General features: G+C 46.0%; 1 protein-coding gene across 1 annotated transcript in view; it reads right to left on the minus strand.

Annotated features, from left to right (window-relative positions):
- Positions 1-14249, minus strand: part of USP7 (ubiquitin specific peptidase 7) — a 3814244-nt gene that overhangs the window by 2610816 nt on the left and 1189179 nt on the right. Inside the window, 1 exon segment of the mRNA XM_044088895.1 lies at positions 10435-10489. Within this exon segment, the coding sequence (XP_043944830.1) occupies positions 10435-10489 (55 nt within the window).

Genomic DNA, 14249 nt, shown 5'->3' on the forward strand with positions numbered 1-14249 from the left:
AAGAGTCTTCCCATGGTGAGTGTAACAAAAGGTGATAGCCTTGGCTGTCCAGGCAGAAATAGTCCGTTTGCCCACAGCTTCCCCACAGCCCTGGGGTGGAAGGAGACAAACAGTTGGCCTGATCTGCGGAAAGGTTTAGTTTTATGGAAATAGAATCTGAGTTGTCTGTGGACATACAGGGATATCCAGGGAATGAAGAACTCTCTCACTATCTCCCTGTGGGTTATGGAAGAAGGTAGGCAGATGGATAGCCTGATTCAAGGAAAAGCAGTTGACCACCTTTCAGGTGAAGAGTTTATCCTTAGAAAACCAAGAAAAGCAGGGTAGCCATAAGGGATCGAAGTTCTGATACCCGCCAGGCTGATGTCAAAGCTAGGAGCAGGACTGTTTTCCATGTGCAAAACTTTAAGGCGGCTTTGTCAGCCAGTTCAACTGGTGGCAAAGTGAGCTTTCTAGCACACAATTAAGATCCCAGGGAGGAGGGGATGGTTTCCGGTCTTAGGTGCAGAACCCCCTTCAGGAAGAGTTTGGCTGGTAATCTGGATTCCAGCAGAGGTTCCATAGACAGGCAAGCAGAAATGGCAGACAGGTGTGCTTTTAAAGAGTAAGACAAACCTGTCTTCAGGAGTTTACACAGGTAGGACACAGAATCAGAGGCAAGTTGCTGTCCAGCAGCTCCACCTAACTTTTGTGACAACAGAAGGAAAACTTTTCCATTTGGAGGAAGATTTTCTTGTGTTGGATTTCCTGGCCTCCTTCAGGACTGAGAGCACGTCCTCGTTGTACAGGTGTCTGAAGGGAATCAGAATCCTATTCGCCACAGGGAGATGTACAGAGACTGCCACTGTGGGAGTTTGTGTCCCTTATGCTGTGTGAGTACGTCCACTGAGTGGGGTAACTTGTGGTGGTTGCCCTTGGACAGATGAAGTAGAGGGGAACCAGTGCTGCTTGGCCAGTAAGGAGTCACCAGCAAGATTTTTGGCGAGACCTGCTGAATTTTCAGTAGGACTCTCTAGATCTAAGAGAAGGGGGGAAAAGGCATACAGGAACTTCCCTTCCATGACATTGAGAAGGCATCTGTTGGCAATGCCTTTGGGTCGTGAGTTCTGGAGCAATAGCTCTGGGAGTTGCCTGTTTATGGAGGAGGTAAATAGGTCTATCTGAGGAATACCCCAGTTGTGGACCAGATCTAGGAACACTTCTCTTGACAGCATCCATTTGTGGCTGTCTGAAGTGGTTCTACTTGGAGAATCTGCCTGAGAGTTGTGCTGGGAAGGGATGTAGGCTGCCTGTAGGGAGATTCCCTGAGAGATGGCCAGTTCCCATACTTGTAGAGCTAGTCTCCATAGGAGGCAGGACTTTGCCCCTCCTTGATTGTTCAGGTACATCACTGCAGTGTGGTCTGTGAAGATTTTTAGGAGGTCCTGCTGGTGGTAAGGTTGGAAGGCCTGCAGGGAGAGGAGAATTGCTGTCATTTCTCTGATGCTGATGTGCATTTGTCTGTCCATAAACCTTGCACTGTACTTGGACCCAGAGTTGCCCCCAGCTCAGGTCTGAGGCATCAGTGTGCATGACCTGGGAAGGGGTGGGTATTTGCAGAGGCATGCCCAGATTCTGGGCAACTTGGGCCAGCCACCATTTTAATTCTTGAAGACAGGGGAGGAGTGGAACCCTGAACTCTAGAAGGTGAGAGTGCTGGGTCCACACCGAGCAAAGGTACCACTGAAATTTTCGTATGTGTAACCTTACTAGGGACAATATGGGAATAAGTAGTTGTCATGTATCCCAGAAGTCTCAGAAATTCCTTCGCATTCAGGGCTGATGAATGAAGGGCAGATTGAAAGTGGTGGGATGGGGACACCACTTGTTCCTCCGGGAAGGAGGCCATGCTGATATCTGTGCTGATTCTGCATCCCAAGAAGCCAATGTGCTGTGTAGGATGGAGTTGGGGCTTTGGGCAATTTATCAGGAACCCTAGAGACTGCAGGAGGTCCTTGATGTGAACAAGGAGGGTATGTCTGTCCACTGCTTGAATAAGTAGGTCGCCTAGGTATGGGAATATTTGTATTCCCCTTGTCCTACAGTAGGCAATTACTGGGGCTAGGCACTTTGTGAATACCCTTGGGGCGGTGAAGAGCCCAAAAGGCAATGCACAGAACTGAAAGTGAGAAGAGCCTGGTAAGAATCTGAGGTACTTCCTGGATGTGGAGGTAGGCCTCCTTTATGTCCAGGGTTACCATAAAGGCCTGAAGGAGAATGAGGGGAAACACAGTGGGTAAAGTGAGCATCCTGAAGGAGGGAAGCTTTACGAAAAGGTTGAGGAGGGAGAGATCTAGGATGGGCCTCCATGGTCCTTCCTTTCTGGGCACCAGAAAAATTGAGTAGAAACCTTTTCCTTGAATGTCGGGGGGGGCTGTTTCTATGGTGCCACCTTAGCACCAGAAAGGGCCGGATGGTCCAAAGGGGCATCCAGGAGCTTGGCTCTGAAGTCAAAGTGGCTACAGATGTAGCCAGGAATACCTTCTTAGTACGGATGTTGATGCAGCTGACCTGGCTGAGGCCTCGGCTGCATCATATGCACACCTCAGGGAGTGCTTGTTGACTTGTGAGAGAATGCTGAGTAAGGAAGAAGACATGGATGCTTTTAGCAGCACAGTCGGGAATGTCATTAAGTTCTTTGAAGGCTTGGTCCAGAAGGCCAGAGAGTAATTGGCCATGCGAGACCGGTAGTTTGTAGCCCTAAAGGCTAGGGTAGCAGAGGTATAAATCTCACCCCCCACCTCTCCATGGCCTTGTTTGTCCTTATTAGCAGGTAGGACAGTGGTAGTAGGGAGTAGCTTGGATGCCCTGTCGGTAGAGATGGAAATAGTGGCAGAAGTCTGCTGGGAGGCACTTGATCAGGAATTTAAATGATTCAGGGACCCTGTATAATCTTGTCTGCCCTTCAAGAACAGGAGGTTGGGAATCAGGATTAATGGATGCTGCTGAGAATGCATCCAGGAAGGCAGGTTGTACAGGTGGGATAGGTGACTGGTTAGGCGATTCCATTTGTATCAGGTCATAAAATCTTTTCCGTGCTTCAGACATGTCTGAGCATTCCCATTTAAAATGTTCTTTTATCAGGTTAACAGTGTCCCCGAATGCAAGGTCTTCCACTGGGGAATCAGGCTCAGCAGAGGCCTCTTAAGGCGACTCATACCCCAGTGGGGATGAGATCTGAGAAGAGTAGGAGAGGGAGTCCTCAAAGGAATCAGACAGTTCCCTCCTCTGCAGGCTGGCTCACAGTCCTTTCAGGTATAGAAGGCCTAGGGCTGAGAAAGGGTGGAGCCAAAGGGGAGAAAGTACAGTTTTGTACCTACCATAAATGTAGATGTCCGAACTGGATAGCATCTGCAGTCATAACAAGTGGGTTGTCCTGTCGTCAGGCAGCCCTGCAGTCGGCCGGATTCCAAAGTCGGGTCCGGCTTGCTGATGTCGCACTCCACCCGGCGTCATCTTTGTTGGTCTTAAAGCATCAGCCGGCGCCATTTTCCTCAGTGTTTCTTGCCCCAGATGCCAGTAGCCCTCTTGCAGGCTAAAATTTGGATAGATGCCAATGTTTCCAAATAGATAGAGGTAAACACAACAATAAGCATATATGTACATATATACAAACAAATACACCATAAAAGACTCCGCCCCAACAGCTAGCTATTAGGAGGGTAAACACCCTAGGAGTACCACAGAGGCGAAGGAGGGAGGGTATCCTGACTGCAGATGCTATCCAGTTAGGACATCTACATTTATGGTAGGTACAAAACTGTACTATGTCCTTCATGGATGCATCTGCAGTCATAAGAATACCATAGCCAACTAGGGGAGGAGGATAAAAGTAGATTATGGTGTGTTTAGGATCCCTTGCAGTACAGCAGTGGCAAACCCTGCTCGGGATCTGGAATATAGAGGCAAATTATAATGCTTGGCAAATGTATGCACGGAGGTCCAAGTAGCCGCCTCAATAATATCTTTGGTTGCCACTCCTCGTAAGAAGGCTGTGGTAGTGGCAGGTGGACAGGTCGAGAATTGGTCTCCAACTTTTTTCCTTTCTTGGAACTAGGAATAGTCTGGAATAGAACCCCTTTCCTTGTTCTGCTGTTGGCACTCTTTCCACAGCTCTCATGTTTGCTAACTCCATTATCTGGCGTAGAGCCTCTGTTTTTTTTGATTTGGAGGTAGATTTGGCATTCCTCTTTTGACTGGTAAAGTGTGGAAGTGAAACCGGTAACCTTGATCTATGGTTTGTAAAATCCACTTGTCTTTTGTTATGTAGTGCCAGTTCTTTGAAAATAAGGTTAACTTTCCGCCTAGAGGAGCTGCTATTTGTTCCCTGGTAGGCGGATTTAGGATTAAGTCACTGTGGTTGTGCTGATGTAGTGGCAGTGGCTGTGTCTGTGCCTCTGTTGTTACCTTGCCACTGTCGTCCTCTGTAGGCACCTCCTCTGGATTGGTTTCTGCCTCTGGAACGTCTACTCCTACCCCTTTGAAATTTTGTGGAGTCAGGAAAGGACCAATTTTGCCAGGGCAGTTGCTGCTAAACGTTGGGGTTGAACCTGCAAGAAATCTTTAACAGTTTGAACAGATTTTGCCTTTTCTTCCATTTTCTTCATAACCTGCTGGGCAGGTGTACCAAACAAACTTGTCTTGTCCATAGGAGCATCTAGCAACTTAGCTTTAACATGATCCGGTAAAGCTTGTTCCTTTAGCCATGCATGCCTTCTTATCACTGTGCCTGTCATGGCTGATCTAAATGAAACCTCCAGTGCATCATAGCCACATTTTAAGGAATGGTTGCTAACCTGTTGTATGTTATTTACCATCTCTAATACATATTTCTTTTCAAAAGATTAATCAGGGGGTAGTTTTTTAATTAGCCGATCAAGCATAAACTCTTGGTATTGTATCATGTGAAACTGACAGTTTAAAGCTCTAGCTGAGAGAGTAGCTGAAGTGTAGACCTTTTACCCCATCTGTCTAATGACCTTGCTTCCCTTTCAGAAGGAATAGGGTTTTAGCTGTGACTGCCTTGGGACCCTGGGACAATGTTACTGGGTCTTCACGAGGGGCCTTGTAAAGGTGGTGATGAGTATCTGGCACCCTGTAAAATCTGTCTGGTTTGGCAGGGGCTGGGGTAAAGAATCTGGCAAACATCATTGAAAGCATCATCCACCACAGAGAACAGGAGGTATAGCTAAGGGCCTGTGCTGTGGGAGGTGCAGAAAGGTCCTAAGTCTTTTCTGGAGTCTGAAAAATCCTGTTGCTGCCATTGGAACTGTTCTCGCATGGCATGCAAGGTTTCCCCAAAGGAGAATTCTTCTGGTGGGAAGCAGCTGGAATGGATTCTTCAGCATCAGAATCTTCAAAATTGGAGAAGGAGCCTCTGGCTGGTCAGTAATATCTGATTCATCAGCAGAATCATCAGAAGACACTGGCTCAGGGGCTCTGCCCTAGGTCTCTTCTCTGGGGCTGAGAGGCCCTGTCTGGGTGAGATTGAGATCCTCTAATTAAAGAAATTAAATCTTCTGCCAAAGAAAGCATTTGAGAACTAGAAGAGGGCCTGGATGTGGGGGTTTAACAGGCACTGATTTAGTAGTCTTGGCTGCTTTAGCCCTGGCGAAGGCCTTAATGGACATGGCTGCTGGAGGCCTAGCAGCACCACGTGCTGGGGTAGAGACATCCAAGGGATGGTGTCTGATAAGTCAACCACCGTAGTGGGTAAAATTTCTGAGGTCGATTCAAGAGTTGTAGCAGGGGCCTCAGTTGTAAGAATAGGTTCAGCTGTACTTTGATCAGTTTTCGGTTTTTTACCGTGGTTTCGGCGAACCGCGCGGACGCCAAGTGTCGGTCTTTATCTTTGCGTTTTTGGTAGATTGGGTAGTCGGAGGATCCGGCGGCATAATGAACTGTTCTGCAAACTCCGACCAACGCCTGGTTGAAAGAGGCACAGGCGAACAGGCTGCTACGTCGTGGGCTGGGCCTAAACAAGGCAGACAGTAAGAGTGGAAATCTTTATGAGGTATTTGTTTCCCACAGGTTAAACAATTGTTAACTTTTTCTGACATCGGCTTGAGCAGAAAGAGTCCCCAGCTTTAGAAGTCTTCGTAGTATTCGGTGAAGTAATCTCTGGATCCGACCGACCGGCACTTGCGAACAGCTTCTGCTTGGTATCACGCGGCAAGAAAGACTGGGGAAAATGGCGTCGGCTGATGCTTTTATACCCGAAGACCAACAAAGATGACGTCGGGTGGAGTGCGACATCAGCCGAAGCCGGACCCGGACTTTGGAATCCGGCCGACTGCAGGGCTGCCTGACGACAGGACAACCCACTTGTTATGACTGCAGATGCATCCATGAAGGACATCTCAGAAGAAGGCATGAGTGCCAGGAAAGCATTATAGACACTCTGGCTGAAGGCCTGCCAGTCAAGTAAGGCCTCAGGTGCTGGAGAAATATGTCTGGTCTTTTGCTTTTTCTTGGAAGGCCTAGCCGGCGTCTGGCTGGCAGTAGGCCTGGGAGAGATCATAGGAGAGGCGGAGGCTCTGGTTCCACCCAGCATCTGTAACAGGCACTAGTATATCCTCCCCGGACGTGTCATCTGCTCTAGATTGTGCGGCCCCCTGAAAGGTACCCACACTTTATCTACAGTCGCGGAAGCAGAGTCCTCATCCAAGCTGATGGTGGCTAGAGGTTGAGGAGCAGCAGTGGAAGATGTAGACCACAAGGACATGGCCCTCTTCCTTGGCGGTGCGGATGGGGTGTCGGAGGTGGCTTCCATACCGAGTGCTATCTGTCTTAGGCGCTGGTTTCCTCAAGGTATAAGTCGAGATCCTGTAAGCAATGACAAAAGGTCTTGGGGGACGAACAATTTAAAGATGGCGCAGTTTTGGTAATCGTGCTCCCTACCTAAACAAAAGAGACACTGGTCGTGGGTGCCTGTGTGGAATTTGGCAACCAAAGTTGCACTTACCCTTACCAGACAAACAGACTACAAAATACAAATGACTGAAGAAAAGGACCACAAAGGGGGTACTTAACTCTTAATGAGAAATAAGATCCCATGTCTGTGAGTAGCAGGAACATCTGGCGTACGGCTGGCGGCTGAAACATTCTGAGGGCTAGTGCGTGCAGACTTCACCTTTATGGCCCATGTTTCTGCCTCCACACGTCAGATATCCGACGCACCAAGAGGGACTGGAAAATATTTGGAAACCTGGCCAGACAAGATGATCGGAAGAAGGGTAAACCCACTTGTAAAATACTGGAACATTGGAATAAAAGGACATCTCCTTAAACTAGTACCAGTGACCAAAGTCCTGAAAGAAGTATCAGAGTCGTACCACACACTGCAAACTGAGTACAGACCTGTGCAAAAGAAGAAACCAAGCTATTTAAAGCAGATTTTTCCTCACAAGAAGAAACTGCAGAAAAGCATTACCCATACTATCACAATTTGCAAGAACAAAGTATAACATATGAACTAGAGAATTCAAACTTCTGAAAACCAAAGTTGCAGAAGTATACACCTTTCTTCGCCACAACTATCAATAATTTTCCAATCATGATTTATCAGGAAGTGTAGGATTTGTATGAAGTCCTTTGCAGCAATGGATCAATCAAGGCTATAGCTATGGACCAAGTTTGGGAAAAGTGTAAAAACAATTAAAAGACTAAGGAGATGTAAAAATTTTTGCCCTTTAAGAGGCAGCTGACTAACAGAAAAACTGCAAACAGTTGTACATGTATTCTCAAAGCTGACAACATAAAGACTGGATGTAAGTTCAGGAAAATCCTTCAGCAAAATTAGTAGCATTTCCTCAGGAACTGAGAAACCTCAGGATTCTCCCACTGAAAACACTGGTACATTCTAGCAAGTCTCAAAAGAAACAACCACAAGGAGAAAGAACAGTTGTGTAAAATCTTTCCATAGCTATAGATGTCCTTCGCTTCCATGTTGCAGTATTCTGCATATGGGTTTACCCCTTCAGTCTAGCGTATGTAAGGCCAGTATCCAAAAGCTTTCAGTCCCTCTGTGGTGCATGAGAGGTCTGACGTGGATGAGAGTTCGGGGGCATAAAGGTGAAGGCACGCAACAGCCCTCCGAAGAGAAGCCAGAGTTGCAGAAAGTCCTGTAAGGGAAATGCCATATTATTGCCACCAGAAAGGGAAGTAATTAGCTGACGAGGGGAAGGAGGGTGAGAAGGAATACTGCAACATGGAAGAGGACATCTATGGCAATGGTAAGATTTTGAACAACTTGTATATGTCCTTCTATTCCCATGTTCCAGTATTATGCATATGGGGGAGTGCCAAAGCTCACGGAGTTTGGGGTGGTGGTTTAGAGGCAGACTCCAGGAATCCATGAAGGATAGTCCTGGTGAACCCTGCCCTGGATCTGGAGATGAGGTCAAGTTTGTAGTGATTGGTGAAGGTGTGGACCGAGGACCAAGTAGCAGCTTCCAGGATAGTAGAGGTATCTGAACCCTTGATGAAGGCTCACGAAGATGCCATTGCTCTTGTGGAATGAGCTTTAACTGTACCCTGCAGGGACTTACCATGGAATTGGTAGCAGAAGGTAATGGCTTTTGAGATCCAAGTAGAAATACTCTGCTTGATCACTGCCTCTCTCAGAGTTCTAGGGTGAAAGGACACAAAAAGTTGGTCAGCCTGTCTGACAGACTTGGTGTTCTGCAGGTAGAATCTGATTTGCCAGTGAACATCCATGGAACGCAGCACGCCCTCTGTCTCCTTGGTGGTTTTGGGGGGGGGGGGGACGGGTAAATGTATGGCCTGACTGAGTGACAGGCCATTAACTACCTTACGCATGAAGAACTGGGTTGTCCTGAGGGTAAACCTGTCCTTGTGGAAAACGAGGAAGCGAAGAGTAGCCATAACGCCTTGGAGTTTGGACACTCTCCTGACTGAGGTTAGGGCCACTGATAGAACAGTTTTCCAAGTACAGTGCTTTAATGAGGCTTTATCTGCTGGCTCAAAGGGAGATGGCATAAGCTTCTCGAGCACGTAGTTGAGGTCCCAAGGCGGGGGGTTCCTGAAGGGCCTAAGGTGCAGAACCCATTTGAGGAACAGTTTGCAATGGAGGCTGGATGCTAATGGGGGATCCAGAGGCAGGCAAGCAGAAATAGCAGACCAGTGGGCTTTGATGGAAGAATATGCCAATCCAGTCTGTAGTAGCTCACACAAATAGGACGGCACTAGAAGGTGTTCGCTGAGAAGCAGATCCAACTTTCTTACACATCAAATAGTGAACCGTTTCCACTTAGAGAGAGATTATTTTCTAGTATTAGGCTTCCTGGCCTCCTGCAGGACACTGTGCACGTCCTCATTGTAAAGTTTTCATAATGGGTAAAAGAAGTGGTCTGAGGTAAACAAATGGCCAAAGCAGAATCACCCACCTGAACATAAGGCAAATTGCTAGCCTGCTGTGGTGGCAAAGGTTGTTTGCTGCTTTTTTTTAATTTTTTTATTTATTTTTTTGTGGCTAAAGAGACAGTACAACTGGTAGTCTGTTCCATGGTTAAGCCGAAAATGGTGCCTCTTTCTCAAGGAAGACAAGCAAAAAATGCTGGTAAAACCAGAATTCCACAATTCGGGGACGCAGGAAAAACACAGTAAAAAGCGCTTTCAAACACTATGTCAGCCCCACCAAGGAAAAATAAACTTCTCCACAAAAACAAAACATATGTTTTCACTAAGCTAACACTCCTTTTAAATGAGAACAAGTATTCCATGTAACCATTTAAAAGTGCATTACAGTTTCGAGAGCCTTAAAATGCAACCGTCCTAGCTTTAAAATAGCGTTTCTGAAAAGGAAAGTAATGAAACCAACACAATTAAGAAAATAGAATTTACTTTCCAAAGGAAACTTATCTGCTCAGCAAAGGACAGCAGAACTCTACTCGCAATCCTCAAAAACCTCAGATGAATGTTTTCTTCAAGCGGTACAAAAGTACTGAAGGGTTTCTCAACAAAACTTTACCTCTAGTCAGCTCAGCTCAAGCTGTTTGACAGTTTGGGAGAAAGAACAGTGCTCTGAAGCTTAGGAAGCTGTCCAGCCATTAAATCCCTGACAGGATAGGACTCGTATAGCTATGGCTATTGTAGCAGTGATCAGCACATGAAGATACTCTCACAAATTACAGGAGTCGACTACTCCATCTGTGGAAAACTGCAAATCTTTTAGGGGGTATAGACAAAAATCTGACAAAACTATAGCCAACAAGGGCTTCATCAAGGATTGTGAACCCTGCTTCACCAGCAGACACAATGACTGCAAACAGATCTCAGATCAAAAACACAGGTAAACCCAATCACATTATTGCACTTTACTTATTCAAGACTGTTTCAAAGGTAACAAATATAAATATTCTCCAAATTACTCACAACTCTACATAGCTCCTGCACGTCATGCTGCATGAAACTGTCTAAGGTTTCCCACCTGTATTAAAAAAAAAAGAAAATCAATTTGCATCATAACTTCAGAAGTGTACGAATAATTTTATACAGCCTTAAGAAATGTCAATTCAAAATGGATGCAAGGGCAAACAAAGGAAAGTACATTTTTTAACAGCTTACCATAACATAAGGCAATCTACTGATCACTGCTGCAGTATTCCAATACTGAGGGGTTAATTTGCCTGAGGTAACCAGACATGTGGCTGGAGTATCAAGACCAACATCCTCCTGTCTGGGCAGATGAGCTCAGCATGTGGGTGTAGGGGTACACAGGGGAGGTATGAGTGCAAGAACTTCAGACCATATATGGCTGGGAGACCCTGAAAAAGTAAAAATACAAATAAATTAATCTTAAAGCCAGAAAAGTAAACAAGCTTCACCCCAGTCAATAAAGGCAGAGAAACCACTACAAGCAAAGGAGGTTGGAAGGAGGGATGCAATACTGAAACAGTGATCAGTAGGACACCTGCTGTTATCACACGTTATTACGCAACAGTACTATGTCCTTCCTTGGATTACTACTGTAGTATTCCAATACTAGTAGGTGATTCCGAAAGCTAGAAATTAAGGGTGGATGGTTTGCAGACAGTGGAGCCATCTACTATTCAAAAAGAACAGATCTAGCAAAGCAGGTCCTAAACATGGAAAAGGCATCCAACTCTGCAGTGTCTACTAAAGCTGTAAACAGATGACCAGGGGGCCACTGCCAGAATAGATCTTGAGTAGATGCCTTTGCACCAGATGAGAACGTTTTGGTGAAATGAGCCTTAATTGCAGAAAAGAGGAAGAACCCATGATTCAAAAAACTCCCTCACCAGCCTCAGTAGAAAGCTCAGATCCCTCATAAAATCTTCCAAAGCTAGTTACGAAAATAAAATTTCCAAAGATTCCAAAGACAACCATAAGGCATTCTATAGCTATGTCAAGAATCTAAATGGCAATACTCAGATCTGATCTGAGCTACAGCAGAATGGCACTAGATATACTGATCCCAAGGATATTTGCCAATATCCTAGTAGATAGATTCAGTGCCAACTTCACCTCCCTCTCAGCCCCTAAAGGGCTCATCTCAGTACTGAAAGAATGCCAAATTCCAGTAATCATGGCCACTCAGGTAAAAAAACACTCACTCCAAAGCCAAGAATACAGCATCCATGGGACCAGACGACATCCCGGGCTGTGTACTGCATGAACTACAAAATGAACTGGCACCTCACCTGTGTGTCATATTTAATCATAGCCTCATCTCAGGCTTCATGCCCACAGAGTGGTGCACAGCTACATTCATCACACTCCACAAGGGGAGATCCATTTTGGATCCTGGGAACTACTGTCCCATCAGTCTGACGAGCCTGATGTGCAAGGCCATGGGAAAAAGTTGTGCCTTACCGTAACGTTCAATCTGTACTGTTGATCCTCATTCAGTCATTACGCATGGGTATCGGTTCTGACCTCGGAACTGAGCCGGCCATTTTCCAAGCTCGCGTCAGCTTCAATCTCTCAAGCTAAACTCTTACCCATAATCCCCCTCTCCCTATTACCTCAGATTGAGTTTGCAAGTCAAAGAAAGTAGAGGCTACCTATGGTCAAATAACCTAAGAGAACCGGATGGCAAGATTCACTAGAAACCACAGGAGGGAGGAGGGTCACAATGACTGAATGAGGATCAAAAATACAGATGGAACGTTATGGTAAGACATAACTAAAGACTTATCCTAATATAATTAGGAACCATGGTTCCTAAAAAGTCCTCATAACAATGCTCCAGAGGAAGCAATCTCTAATAGGAACTTCCAAGTCCATTTAGGAAAAAACCTCTCAAAAAAGCTTTTTGCATAACCTGACAGACATGATGTTTGTGTCCAAAGCCAACATGAATTTGGAAATAGCAGCCCAGTGTACTTTGACTGTAGATGATGATTGAATGAAAACCAAAACAGAAGGAAATCCAAAAACAGAATGTATAGGAGCGGTGAAAGGATCAATATTTCATGCAAATAAACAAAAACCCTTGCCTAGCATAAATAGTTCTAAGTGGACTTAGTAGACTGACTTAATGTCTAGACACTAATCATCTCTAGCCTGGCTAGGAAGGAAAGTGAGCAACCAAGCAGTGAGGTTAGAAAGAATGAGGAGGAGGAGAATGAATGGCCTGGTGTGGATCAAAGATCTGAAACTGGAGTCCATCCCAGAAGGGCTGCAGAAGAGAAGGTGATGATGTAGAGATGAAACAAATTTAGCAAAGAAATTTGTATGGAGCAATATGGATCAATTTGTGCTCATCAAACGGTGGCTTGAGTGAACATGGAATCAGATGAAAGGAAGAAAAAGCATAAAGGAGTCCCAGAGGCCAATCCTGGGTTGACATTTATGTGCAGGTGGTATTCTATGGGTTGCTACCGCCCCGCGGACCATCCTGCCCTGATAATGCCCCCCCCGATCAGAGAGGCATCCGTGGTGACTGTGGCAACTGGAGGAGGGGAAAGGGGGTCGCCCTGATGAAGAAGGAAGAGAGATCCATCCCATCATGAGATGAGCCCTGCAAGACTGTGTCACTAAGAGTCTCTGGTCTCATGGGCAGATGGTGGTGATGCATCACTGCAAGGACATACACTCCACTCGCAGGAGGCCAGTGGCGAGCTTGTCATGGCTGAACAAGAATGGCAATGGCTGCAGCCATTAGGCTCTTCAAGACAAACCTTGCTTTTTGTTAACACTTCTTTATCTGATATTGTTAAACCTAGTTCATTCCTTATGCATGGGAGAGAGTCCCCAGCTACCTCTATTCCTGGGAGGCTCTCATGGAAGGACATTCCTGAGCACCATAGAAAGTACAGTTTTGTACCTACCATAAATGGAGATGTTCGAGTGCTAATACAGCTGCAGTAATCACAGATGGGTAGAGTCCCAAAGCTACGCACAGGGTGGTAGGTACTAGGAAGAACTGGGTTGAGCCAGAATGCCCTGCAACACAGCAGTGGCAAAGCCTGCTCTAGTTTTGGAATATAAAGGCAGGTGGTAGTGTTTTTGTGAAGGTATGTACAGAACTCCAAGTGGCTGCCTCCAAAATATCTTTGGTAGGAACTCCTCTGAGGAAGGCAGTAGAGGTAGCTGTGGCCCTGGTGGAGTGTGATCTGATGCCTGTAGGAACAGATCTGCCATGATAGGAATAACAAAACCGTATGCAGTGGCCTATCCACTTTGAAATGGTCTGCTTGGTAACTGGCTTCCCTTGAGCGCCTACAGCATAGGACACAAAGAGTTGTTCTGATTTCCTGAAGGACTTTGTTCTGTCCAAATAATAACGTAGCTGCCTATGGATGTCTAAAGAGTGTAGCAGCCTTTCCCCTTTGTTTTGAGGATTGGGGTAAAAGGTGGGTAGGTGTATGGCTTGATTTAAAGCTACCCTGGATACCACTTTAGGCATAAATGACGGGTTGGTACGAAGGGAAACCCTGTCCTGATGGAAGATAAGAAAGGGCTGCACCGCCATGAGGGCCTGTAGTTCCGAAACCCTACGAGCTGAAGTGATAGCCAAAAGGAAGGCTGTTTTCCAGGGCAAATATTGCAAATCTGTTGAGGCAGCTGGTTCAAAAGGAGGCAATGTTAACTTTTCTAGTATGTAATTAAGATCCCAAGCTGGTATTGGTTGTTTCCTTGGTGGTCTTATATTCTTAGCCCCTCTGAGGAACTGTCGTAAGAGTGGGTGAGAAAATAAAGGAGGATCTGTGTTGAATTCTGCA

Source organism: Protopterus annectens, chromosome 12.part0 (genome assembly GCF_019279795.1).
Source record: "Protopterus annectens isolate FY-2018-M chromosome 12.part0, PAN1.0, whole genome shotgun sequence".
Classification (NCBI taxonomy): Eukaryota; Metazoa; Chordata; order Ceratodontiformes; family Protopteridae; genus Protopterus; species Protopterus annectens.